Below are 13,239 nucleotides of genomic sequence, written 5' to 3' on the forward strand. Positions count from 1 at the left end.
CATCCTTCTGATGAAATGATCCAGCCTTTCGATTGTAGCTGTACTATGAGCCATTCCTGAAGTGTAAATAGGCTGCTTACTGCAAGTTATTTTCCCTCCGATTTCCTGTACTCTCCCTTGCTTAGTCTCTTGATGGCTGCATGCTTCATGCTGGAGTAAGACTCTGTGTAAGTAACTGGCATTTTTCTCAAATGGGACTTCTTGTGCCTCTGGACAGTGAATGTTATTAGTTGCTTGATCAAGGGCCACTACAACCCAGCCTGACTGTGTCCTCGCCTAATGCCCACGTGTGTTACCAGTGGCTCTCACTGAACAGTGTTCAGAAGTGAGAATCCTAAATGGGTTTTCCCACCCTCTCCAAACTTCTCGAATATTGAGGCCCCTTGCAGCATCCTACCTTGCTGTTGTGTGTACTTGCATTGGCAATGCAAATTTCTGTTTTGCGTAGTCTGCACAGAAGTAGATCACCATGCTGCAGTCCCCTAACCACTGAGGAATCCACTTGTGGAGTTTCACAATACCTCATGTAGCATGCATACTTCTCATCGGAATACATCTCACTTCACCTGAGAAATTTTTGCATGCAAGGTTAGCAAAGTGCATGCAAGGGGAACCGTTAGATTTTAACTCTAAAACCAGCTGGCTAGTATCATGCCACCTGTTTTGGCATTGCCTTTCGGAGTTGTCTGAAAACAGCTGAGAAAATTGGAACCATAGGACCATAGATAAGTTATGGCACAGAATGAGGCCATTCAGCCAATCATGTCTGTGCCGGCCGGAAGAAGAAGCTAGCTGCTCATTTTAATCTCACTTTCCAGCAGCTGGTCTGTGGCCTTGCAGGTTACAGCACTTCAAATGCCAAGCACCTTTTAAATGATTTGAATGTTTCAGTCTCAACCAACTATTTAGACAGTGAATTCTAGACGTCCACCACCCTCTGGGTGAAAAAGGTTTTCCTCATGTCCCCCCATAATCATTCTATCCATCACCTTAAATCTATGCCCCCTGGTAATTGACCTCTCAGCTAAGGGAAACAAGTCTTTCCTGTCTACCCTGTCTAGGTCCCTCATAATTGTGTACCCATCGATTAGGTCATTCCTCAGCCTCCTCTGTTCTAAGGAAAGCAACCCTAGCCTATCCATTCTTTCCTCAAAGCTGCAATTTTCAAGTCCTGGCAGCATTCTTGTAAATCTCCTCTGTACTCTCCAGAGCAATTGTGTCCTTCCTGTAATGTGGTGACCAGAACTGTGTACACAATTTCAGCTGTGGCTTAACCAGCATCTTATACAGTTCCATTGTTTCAATGCCTTGTCCAACAAATGAGAGCATTCCATCTGCTTTCTTTACCACCTTATCCACCTGATCTGCTACCTTCAGGGACCTGTGGACTTGCACTCCAAGGTCTTTCACTTCTTCAGCCTCTCTCAAAATCCTCCCGTTTATTGAGCGTCACCTTGCACTTTTCTGGATTGAATTCCATTTGCCACTTTTCTGCCCTCTCAACCAGACTATTGATATAATTCTGGAGACAGCAGCTATCCTCTTCACTCTCAGCCACACAGCCAATTTTTGTGTTACCTGCAAATTTTCCAATCATTCTCATTCATGTCCAAATCATTAATATATACAACAAACAGCAAGGGCCCCAACACTGATCCCTGTGGAACACCACTGGAAACCGTTTTCCATTCACAAAAACATCCATCGACCGTTACCCTTTGTTTCCTTTAACTGAGCCAATTTTGGATTCAACTTGCCACCTTCCTCTGTACCCCATGGGATCTCACTTTTCTGACCAGTCTGCCATGTGGGACCTTGTCAAATGCCTGACTAAAATCCAAGTAGACAACATCCACTGCACTACCCTCATCAATTCTCCTTGTTATTCCTCAAAAAAATTCTATTCTGTTAGTAAGACGCGAACTTCCCCTAACAAAACCATGCTGACTATCCCTGATCAATCCGTGCCTCTAAGTGACAGTTTTATCCTGTATCTCAGAATTGATTCCAATAATTTGTCCAGCACTGAAGTCAGAGTGACCGGTCTATAATTTTCTGGCCTATCCCTTGCACCCTTTTTAGATAATGGTACAGCATTTGCAGACCTCCAAATCCTCTGGTACCTTGCCTGTTTCTAGTGAGGATTGGAAAATGATCCTCAGAACATCCGCTATTTCCTCCCTGGTTTCCTTTAACTGCCTGGGATACAATCCATTCGGCCCTAGTGACTTGTCAGCCGCTCCAATACCTCCCCTCTCACTATGCTTATTGTATCTAATATTTCACACTGCTCCTCTTTAACTAGAATATCTGTATCATCCCTCTCTTTAGTGAAGACGGAGACAAAGTACTCATTGAGAACCCTGCCCACATTTTCAGCAACTTCAGCATCAATGGGCAAGTTACCATGTACATCTCTGATAGGCCCTACCCATTCCTTAGTTATTCTCTTGCTCTTAATGTATTGGTAAAACATCTTTGGGTTTTCGTTGATTTTACCTGCCAATATTTTTTCGTTTCCTTTCTTTGCTTTCCTTATTTCCATTTTTACTTCACCCCTGTACTTTCTATACTCATCTAGGTTTTCTACAGGTAAGTCTTTTGTGACTGTCATAAGCTTTTGTTTTCTGCTTTACTTTGGCCTGTATGCTTCTGGATAACCAGGGGGCTCTAGATTTGGCAGTACCAGCCATTTGTTTATGGGGACATGTCTACACTGTGCCTGTAGAATCTCGCTTTTGAATGACTCCAACTGATTTGATACTGTTTTCCCTTCTAATTGCTGTATCCAGTCCACTCTCGCTAGTTCACCTCTGAGCTTTGTGCACTGTCTTCCCCCGGTTCAGAACTTTCACTCCTGTTCTATCTTTGCCCTTTTCCATAATGATGCTAAAGCTAACTGTATTTTGGTCACTATTTCCAAAATGCTGCTACTTCATCCACTTGCCCAGCTAAACCTAGAATTGCACCCCCTCTTGTTGGGCTTGTTATATCAATACGTCAAGCTGTCAATATTTGCTGCAGACCCCATTATTGAGCTCAGCTGACTTAACTAAGTGGGTAAGTTGGTGCATAAGCCAACCTGGATGAAGTCTTGAATGACCAAGTCTGCCAAACAACAATGTTTTATTTCCAACCTTCTCCCCAGTTCTTAGAAGCACAAAAAAACTACTCAAACTTGGAAGAACAAGTTTGGAAATGCTTAATTTGTCAGTGTAATTCGCAAAGTTACCTGGTGCAGTGAGCCCTACCTATTTCTATACGCTGGGGGCTTCCATGCTACTTTACCATTGTGATTTTCTTGGCAAGTGCTCTCATTTGCATTGGGTCTCGTCACTAGGCCTAAGGCTGTTTCTCAGTGTCACAATGCAGGACATAAATATTGGATCCTTTGGTTGTCTGGGGTGCAGCCAGTGTGGTTTCTGATTGGTGCTGCTATATCCCACAAGTATGCTTGTGTTCTGGTGCAATGGCTTGGGGATGTGAGTGCAGGATAGAGATTGGTGAACTTTTTTTTCAACACTCCCTCTTTCCTAGCCAGTGTCAACTACTCGCTTTCTCGATCTTCTGTGTGCATTTTTGACCTTGGTGGTGTGTTCTGTCAAACAAAAAAAAAATCCGAAGCATACATTTGCTCGGTTGCTGTTAAGTTTGAAGTAGCCAATGCTCCCCACTTGCTATTTGATATTTTATCTAAAACCATTTAATGTTTGTTGGTCATTTTAAAGTTGTAACTTTTTGCAGCTGGTAAATTTAGTAATGCAGCACAACTGCTGCCTGAATGAAATGAAATTCCAACTTGGCCTCTGAAGATTCATTGAATCAGCCCTTTTTTTGATAACTGCCTGAAGTTACTATTTTGAAGATTGATCTCAACATTGTCGGGATCTGTTTTTAGCTCCTGTGCTGAGATTGAGATCATTGTCTTTTGGGACAAATTAATTATTGAAATGGATTTAGCATTGTTTTGAAGGATGGGATGGGGTATTTTTTTTTTTGAAAAAGAAACAGTAGCTCCTTTTAGCTTGGGGCATTTAATACTAAATTGAGAATTATCTATTATGTCCATGATGACTCAGGCGCAAGTTCCTGTTTCATTCATGTGCATTGCATGAAACTGAAAAGGGTCCTGATGGATTGAAAGGAACCATCATTGGGCAAAAACTTCATTACTGGGAATGGGCGAGTTCACAGAAATCCCAAGTTTTTGAATTGGATATGTGCACTTTGTTGACATCAACATGAATATTTTTATCTTTGGGCAGCTTGCTCCTTGGCTTCTTGATGAACCATCGTAAAATAAAAATGGAGACCCTTTTGTCCTCCCCATCTCTAATGGTCTTCCCGAGTTGTGAAGTAGAACTGACCAGCAGATCACAAATGTTTACACTCCTCACATCAATACGATATCCGGAATATGTGGTGTTCTTTGTGTCATAAGCAATGTTTAGGTTCCTGCTGTGCCCAAAGATGTTGAATTGGCATGGAGGGATATGGAGCTGTACGTGGCAAAGGTCATGTTAGAAAATGCTCCATATCCAGGATTTCTGCTCTGGAAAAAAAAAATCAAAAATAAAGCCTAAGTGTTTATATTGTTTTTCATTGTTTTATTGTGAAATTGTTGCACTTGGTTGATGTCCCCTAGCTGTGATTGAAGAACAGAACTCTACCATGCAGCATGTCAGTATCTTGGCACTGCAATACCTGGGAATGTGTGTTGTGGAAATTATGGATCAGTTTGTCTTTTTACGCTAACGGATACTTTTGTATTGTCTGGGATAGAACCACTAATGCTTTGCAGACAATTTCTGATTGCTAAGCTGATAAGTATTTCAGTTTCCCAGCCTATGTCACCTATTTGTTGAATGTGCCTTTGGCCTTGTTGACATCTGGCACTTTGAGATTGGAATTTTTGCTATGTTCTCCATTTAACAAAAGGTCCAGATCAAATGAAATTTCTTAGTGTAAAATTATCCAATTGCTTTTTAATCTGTGGCAGCATATGCTCCCTTCTTGCTGCAGTCTGTTGAGCTCATCTACCTTCAATAAGGCCACCTTGCCAATATCACAACAGCTGCTTCCCTGAAGATTCCTCAAGTCAGAGTTGGAATTTAATTTCTGACTTTTAAAAAAAAATTTGTTCGCGGGATGTGGGCATCACTGGCTAGGCCAGCATTTTTTGCCCATCCCTAATTGTCCTCATTCAGAGGGCATTTAAGAGTCAACCACATTGCTATGGGTATGGAGTCACATGTAGGCCAGACCAAGTAAGGATGGCAGATTTCCTTCCCTAAAGGGCATTAGCGAACCAGATGGGTTTTTACGACAGTCGGTGATGGCTTTGTGGTCATCAGACTTTTAATTCCAGATTTTTATTGAACTCAATTTTCACCATCTTCCATGGTGGGATTCAAACCTGGGTCTTACCCTGCATTACCCTGGGTCTCTGGAATACTAGTCCAACAACAATTCCCCTATGCCATCACCTTCGCTATATTGCCAATTTTCACCAATAGTACCATACCTCTCCTGCTAGCTTTTATATCACTATGACAAGGCGTAGTGTATGTATTTTATAAATAAGTATTCAGAAACATTTAAAATATTTAGACTCAAGGTGTTTGTTGAGTTATGCTGTAAATCGCAGAGGGTGTTCTGTAATTATGTAGCTGCCACTAAGTCACAATGTAACTTCACACAACTGGGTTTAGTAGTGCACCTAGGACCTGTGTAACTTAGCACTTCATTGAGAAAATATCTAATTTGATCCTTTTATTTTTTACAGACTATGCAAGCAGCGCGATGTCCAACAGATGAGTTATCGTTGACCAATTGTGCTGTTGTGAATGAAAAGGATTTCCAGAGTGGCCAGTATGTTCAATTTTTGTTAAACATTTGTATGCAATTTTGTATTGGGCATATGTGCTTCACAGTTACATTTTGCAAGAATATGCCAAAACTAGGCAATTTCTTTAGATAGTGAGCAATAAATGTAATATTTTGTGTGAGCATGATTATAGTTTCAATAAATAAGGTTGAAAAGTACCCACTGTGGAAATTGAGGCTGCTGTGCTGGTGAGAGGTTTCCCAATGAGGTTTCGGGTGCCTTATTGAGGCAGAGCAGCAGTTTATTTTACCTTGGGTTATGTTATATTTGACCTCTGGATTACATGATGTTGATATTGGGTGCTAAAAGTGGATAGGGAGCCCCTCAGCTAAATCACAGCTTTCAGCTTTTTAAAGTGGAGAAGAAGGTAAAAGTAAGAGTGGAGCCAGAAATATGTTCTTCATCCGTCATTTGTTGTTATCCCATTGTTTTGTTTCCGGAGAACTGTTTGGCTGTTAACCAATACCAAGCTGTAGATTGTGACTCATTCTTTGAATCCAAAAGGTTGTGTTTTTCCTCTTGTTTCCCAGTTCCCTTTCCCCAAATACCTTGTGGATCGTTCGAAATCTTTAGTTATTGCAGAATGGCTGATGTATGTTCAATCTTTCTGAGGCACTTGGTACAGAAAGTTGCTGGTTAGTGAAGGAGCAGGGAAGGGAAATTAGAAATGTTTGTTTCATGATGTGATCCAACCTGCTGCTGCTATGTTCAACCTCCATCTTAATTTGTTCAGTAGTAATTCCATGGCTGAAATAATAATACTCGGAAGCTACTTACTTGAAAAGAATTAGAACTTGAAAGGCATGATAGGACACTATTGAGATTTACTTTTGTCTCTTGGCAATCTATCTTAGTTGAGTATTATATAGGCTGTTTGGCATATAATTAGTTGGATGGGAAACCTTTTTATTTGCATGGTTGAACTCTCTTGTGAAGAATGAATCTGGATAAAATGCTGATTTTTGCAGCTGAAAAGTGTGTCCAGCTGTAATTACTTTCATTTATAATAACCAAGGAAATGCATGAAAAGCATAAACAATAAAAACTCCATAATCTCGGGATGGTCATGCAGTAACAAAATCTACACTGCTACATCGACATAAGGTTTTCCAATGAATGATTTACGTAGAATTGTATAGAATGTACAGCTCAGAAACAGACTATTCACTCTAAATGGTCTGTGCTGGTGTTTATGCCCCTTTCATTAGCCTTCATGAGCATCTTTCCAACCTGTTTCATTTAACCTCAGCAGCATAAGTTCTATGTTTCTCCCTCACCTGCTTATTTAGCTTCCTATTGTGCATCTGTGCTATTCATTTTGACCACCAACAGTGGTAGTGAGTTAGACTAGAGGTATTTGAGGAAAATAGTATAGCATTTAATCTCTGGTTTAACTGCTTAGTAATTTTAAGAACTTAAACCAGGCTGTAAGCACCCAGCTTTTAATTTTCCCCAGAATGGCAGACACTGCAGATTATTTCTATTGGAGGTAGCTATAATCAGTTCTCCAAGAGCTGACTCGCTTGAACTTGTGCAAAAAAATCCGGCAAATATGGTTTGAATCTTGCTCTGTTGTGCTGTGTTATCAATATTAAAGGGCTAACAAAAAATGTTTTTTCTTGAATCCATATGCCTTCAGTCTGGCATGTTGAGCAACAACTACAGATTTAAGCCACACTTGCAGTCCCACTGTTGTCTGGATTAGTCTGAACGACAGTAACTCCAGATCCACAGAAGCCACAAACATAGCTGTTTCAACCATGCAGCCTTGCTTCCATTTACTTTCTAGTTTTGACTGCTGCATGTAAAAATAATGAATGCAGATTAGCTCAGGTCATCTTGCTTGGCTGTAGCAGTCTGTGAAGTCAATAATAATTGAAATCAATAGTTGCGTTTATCAATGATCAGAGACTGTGTAAAAGGGTCAGTGCAAAGAGGCAAGACTCTTGCCTCTCAAAGAGGCAGGAGTTCTGCTCTTTTGGTAAAAAACTGGTCACTTGGTATTTTACCTGCTGGAGATCAAGAAATTATAATTAACTTGCATTTTTTTCTCGGAATTTTGCTGTTGGGCCTAGTTAAAGTAAGCTATTTTTAACCTAAAATGTGCATTAATCCTGTACACAGTTTGGCTTTAATCTAATCTCGTGAGTTTGTGCTTTTTGGTGGCTGTGCAATTTTCTTGCCTTTGAATGTTCTTTCTTGTTCTCCACATCAAGTGACCAGCCAGGGCAGAAATTGACTGTTCCCAGCTTTTGTTGCTGAGATTGGCCACAAAGTAATGTGCAAGAATGCCATGGGGCTTTGTGTGAGAAAGCATCTGGCTTCTGTTCGGTACTTCCTCCACAGGAACACAGCTGGGATCAGGAAGATAGATTCTTAGAATTGTGGGTGTAAACCATTCATGGATCAGTGTATCAGGGTTGGGAACTTAATGTTTTATTATAAAAATATAGCAAATTATATTTCTAAAATTGGCATAATAAAATTGGATAATTGGCAACTTAATTTTTTCTAGTTCATTGGTATCCATTAGTGCAGTTGAAATTTGTAAAACTGCAGGGGCAGAGGTTGCTGAGTTATGTTGAATTTATACTAATAAAAGCCTCTTATCCCTTTGTGAATCTCTCCTGCATGTTTTTCATGTTTCTGATGTTCTTCCTGGATCAAGGCATCTAAAACTGTACAAATTTGAGTGCGGGTCAAGTGGTGACCTGATAGAAGTCTTGAGAATTATGAAGCATTTTGAGTGGATAGGTATGGTTTTAAAAATAGCCACTGACCAATGAGTCAGTAACTAAATTTGAGATGATCACCAAAAGAACAAAGGGAAATTTTTGTTACATGGAGGATTATTATGGCATGGAATTCTCCAGTAGTAATGGATGTAGAGAACTTTACAAAGCAAGTGCGTAAATATTTGAAAATGGTAAAGCATGTGAGAAAGGGTAAGAGGATAGACCAATGCAGATAACCAAGAGTTGGTACAGGTAACAATGAGTTAAATAACCATTTGGTCTATTTTTGTTATAAGTATAGAATGTTACAGGACAATTTTGCTGTTTATGTTCCGTTTACTCCCTCTTGAGGGAAAAATATTTGCCTGGATGCTGGCAGAATTCCCTGCTCTTCAAATGGTGCCATTGGATATTTCACATCTGCCATGACTGCTGCAACAGACTAATTTACACACTTAGTTGAAGACCTCATGTGAAGGGTGTGAGATTCATTACTGCAGGGAAGTTTCAGCCTTGATTTATGCAATTGTTATATTCCCATTTTAAGTCTGTGAATGACTTGTGTAGTTTGCATATGTTCTTCTGTAAATTTAGATATGCTGTATGTGGACAGCAATGTACCTGTTCAGAGCTGTCCTGTGTGGGTAGGATTAAAGGTTTGAGTCGTACTTGATCGAAGTATGTTAGTTTTCCATGTGATTTCCAACACTTAGGGTCACACATTCAGTTGTGATAGCTTCTAATGAGCTGTAAATTGGTGTAGGCTTTGAAATTCTCATGGGCCAGCACTAGTGTAATCTGTACCATGATAAATGGGAGTATAAGAATAGACCTGTAAATCTAATTCCTCCTGAGACTGAGAACAATATTCTGGGCATTTTATATTAGTCAGCTGGTGTGCATGACATCATTGCTCTAATTGTAGTTTGTTCCTCTGAGTTTAAGGCTTGTTTCCCTTTTGAATTTTTAAAACATGGGCATAATCTACTGTAAGTACCTGACCTTTGAATCAGTTGTAAAACTGTTGGAGTCAGCACTTCAAATAACTATGAACAAAATTGCCTGGCAAAATCCTGTTGCTAAAGGGTATTGTTGGTGTGTCATTATTTATATCTTCAGTGTCTCTTAGCTTGTGGAATTTCATGTTGCTGTCTATATGTGGCATATCCCACTGAAGATATGCAGCAAACATAAGCTAGAGGGATCATTGCTCATCACCATTGTGCTTGTTGGCTTGCACTAGTTTCCAGTCTGGCAATGCTTCAGCTTCTAAATTCTTAGCCTTGACGCCAAAGCCCTCCATGGCCTTGCCCCTTCCTATCTCTGTAACCTTCTTCAGCTCTATGAGCCTTCAAAATCTTGGCACTCATCCAATTTTTGCATCTTACACATCCCCAATTTTAATCACTCCCATCATTGGTGGCTGAACTGTGCTTTCAGCTGCTGTGACCCCAAACTCTGGAATTCCCTTTCCTTCAAGACGTTCCTTAGTACCAACCTCTTTGGCCAAGCTTTTGGTCATCTATCCTGATAATTCCTTCCATGCCTCAGTGTCAAATCTTGATTAATGCTCTTAAGTGCCTTGGGATATTTTGCTATCTTAAAGGTGCTTGATATGTATGTAAGTTACTGTTTAACTACCTGATGCCTTCTGATTCTCGCCTATACCCTGTGGAATTTGAAGCACTGTTGGAAACTGAGAACTGCACGTATGAGCAGCCATACAAGTACAATTGTTTGTCATCACAACTTAAATAATTGTGTGTAAGCTGGTTCATGTGCAGTTACTTCCAAATCAGATTGGTGACATTAATTTGTTGGCTGTGCTTTTTGCATTGTTTTGGAGACAAGGTCTGTATAGATATGTTATTTAAAAAAAATAGCATTTCTGGCATTCACACACTGACAGAGCTCAGTTTATCAGATCTTTAAAGAAATGGTCTGTTTCATTCAACCTTATGTGCCTGCATGGATTTTAGCCTTGGGGGTGGTGTGTGGGAAACCATTGGCGGAGGTTTTAACTCAGTGTGGTAAGTGTTTGCTTATTATCTAAATGTTGAGAGATTGAGGAGCTCTGAGGTGCAGAGGGATCTGGATGTCCTACTGTATGAATCACAAAAGGTTAGTACGCAGGTACAGCAGGTAATTAGAAAAGCTAATAGAATATTATCATTTATCATGAGGGGAATTGATTACAAAAATAGGGAGGTTATGCTTCAGTTATACAGGGCATTGGTGAGATCACATCTGGAGCACTGTGTATAGTAATGGTCTAATACAGTAAAGAAAGATTTAAATGCACTAGAAGCAGCTTGGAAAAGGTTTACTAGACTACTCTTATGAGGAAAGGCTGGGCAGGTTATGCTTGTATCCACTGGAATATAGAAGAGTAAGAGGCGACTTAGTTGAAACCTTTAAGATCCTGAGGGGTCTTGATAGGGTGGATGTGGGGAGGATGCTTCCTCTTGTGGGAGAATCTAGACCTAGGGGTCACTGTTTAAAAATAAGGGGCCGCTCATTTAAGGCAGATGAGAAATTTTTTCTGATGGTTGATTGTCTTTGGAACTCTCTTCCTCAAAAGGCGGTGGAAGCAAAGTCTTTGAATATTTTTAAGGTAGAGCTAGATAGATTCTTGATTAATAAGGGATGATAGGTTACCTGGGGTAGGCAGGAATGTGGGGTTGAGGTTACATTCAAATCAGCCATGATCTTATTGAATGGCGGAGCAGGCTCGAGGGGCCAAGTGGCCTAATCTTGCTCCTAATTCGTATGTTCGTATATTGCATTTCTGGTTGATACCAGAAGAGGTTGAACTGGTGTGTTTTGGGGTTGGTTATTATTTGCGTTTCACCTAATGTCGGAAGCCATTTGTGCTTCTGGTCATTTTAAGGTTATTCTCAATATAAACTTATCTTCAGAGAAGAAATTCCTCCTCCTCTGTCTTAAATGGGAGATCCCTTATTTTGAAACTATGCCCCCTAGTTTTACATTCCCCCACATGTGGAAACATCCTGTCAGCATCTACCCTGGCAAGCCCTCTCAGAATCTTATACATTTCATTCTTCTTAACTCCAAAGAGTATTGGCCCAGCGTGCTTAACCTTTCTTCATAAGTCAACCCTTTCATGCCAAGAATCAGCCTAGTGAGCCTTCTCTGAACTGCTTTCAACGCAAGCATATCCTTCCTTAAGGAGACCAAAACTGTACATAGTACTCTAGGTGTGGTCTCAGCAAGGTCCTACACAGTTGCAGCAAGATGCTTATGCTCCATCCTCCTTGCAATAAAGGCCAACATTCCTTCCTAATTATTTGCTGTACCTCCATGCTAACTTTTTGTGATTCATGTATGAGGACACCCAGATTCCTCTGTACTGCAGTGTTCTGCAGTCTTTCTCCATTTAAATAACATTCTGCTTTTCTATTCTTTGTGCCAAAGTGGACAACCTCACATTTTTCCAAATTATACTCCATCTACCAAATGTTTGCGCACTCACTTAACCTATCATTATCCCTTTGCAGACTCTTTGTATCCTCCTTACAACTTGCTTTCCTACCTATCTTTGTATCATCAAATTTGGCTGCAGTACAGTCAGTCCCTTCATCCAAGCCATTAATATAGGTAAGTAGTTGAGGCCCCAGCACTGATCCCTGTGGCACTCCATTCGTTAAAGTTTGCCAACCTGTAAATTACCTATTTATCCCGACTGTTTCCTGCTAGTTAACCAATTCTTTATCCATGCTCATATATCACCATGAACTCTTATGCAATAACCTTTTAAGTGACACCTTATCGAATGCTTTTTGGAAATCCAAATACACTACGTCTACTGGTTCCCCTTTATCCACCCTGCTTGCTACATTCTCAGAGTTCTAATAAATTTAATCGCTTGGTGGTACAGGACTTGAGTATTGTTGAAAAAAAAGAGAGATGCTGTCAAAGCTTTTTGTCTTGTACTCATCAGAACAGACTTGGCATTTTGGCATTATTGCGTCTGTCCTGATGAGTGGAAGATTAAAAGCTTCAGCATGTCTCTCTTTTTCAGCAACACTCTAATAAATTTGTGGATTTTCACACATTTTTGCGATTTGCTTTAAATTTACTGCACAATAGAAGCAGAAAGTACTTGCAAATAACTGGCACATCAGAGATAACTGCAGTGCTTTTGTTGGATGGCATTTTGAATATCAAAATGTTACTGCAGTAGGTGTGTGCATTTGCTTTATGTAACTACGTGGATGTTTCAATCTTCACCTCTGCCAGCTGACTAAATAGCTATTTATTGCACCAATAGGATCAGCTAAAAAAGTTTTTTGCAAAACTGTGTAGAATTTACAGTAAAGCAGATCATTCAGCCCAACAGATATATGCCAATGCTTATGCTTCACATAAGCCTTTTCCCATCCTCCTTATTCTAACCCTATCTTTTCCTTCCTTCCCTCATATTTACCTAGCTTGCCGTTAAATATATCTATGTTGTTCACTTCAATTGCTCCATGTAGAAAGTTCCATATTCCAACTACTCTTTGGGTAAATTAACTGGTGCAGCCTTGCAGAACCAGAGGGTGGTGTAATATCGGCCAACCTGATGCAATCCCTGCTGTTTTCTTAAAACAGGTG

General features: G+C 40.2%; 1 protein-coding gene across 2 annotated transcripts in view; it reads left to right on the plus strand.

Annotated features, from left to right (window-relative positions):
- Positions 1-13,239, plus strand: part of nsfa (N-ethylmaleimide-sensitive factor a) — a 311,021-nt gene that overhangs the window by 72,564 nt on the left and 225,218 nt on the right. For both annotated transcript variants that reach the window (XM_078529818.1, XM_078529817.1), the window contains exon 2: positions 5,786-5,871. In XM_078529818.1, coding sequence (XP_078385944.1) covers positions 5,789-5,871 — 83 coding nt within the window. In that variant the 5' untranslated portion in view covers positions 5,786-5,788. The remainder of the gene's footprint in view (positions 1-5,785; positions 5,872-13,239) is intronic.

This window comes from Cetorhinus maximus, chromosome 25 (genome assembly GCF_964194155.1).
Source record: "Cetorhinus maximus chromosome 25, sCetMax3.hap1.1, whole genome shotgun sequence".
NCBI lineage: Eukaryota > Metazoa > Chordata > Chondrichthyes > Lamniformes > Cetorhinidae > Cetorhinus > Cetorhinus maximus.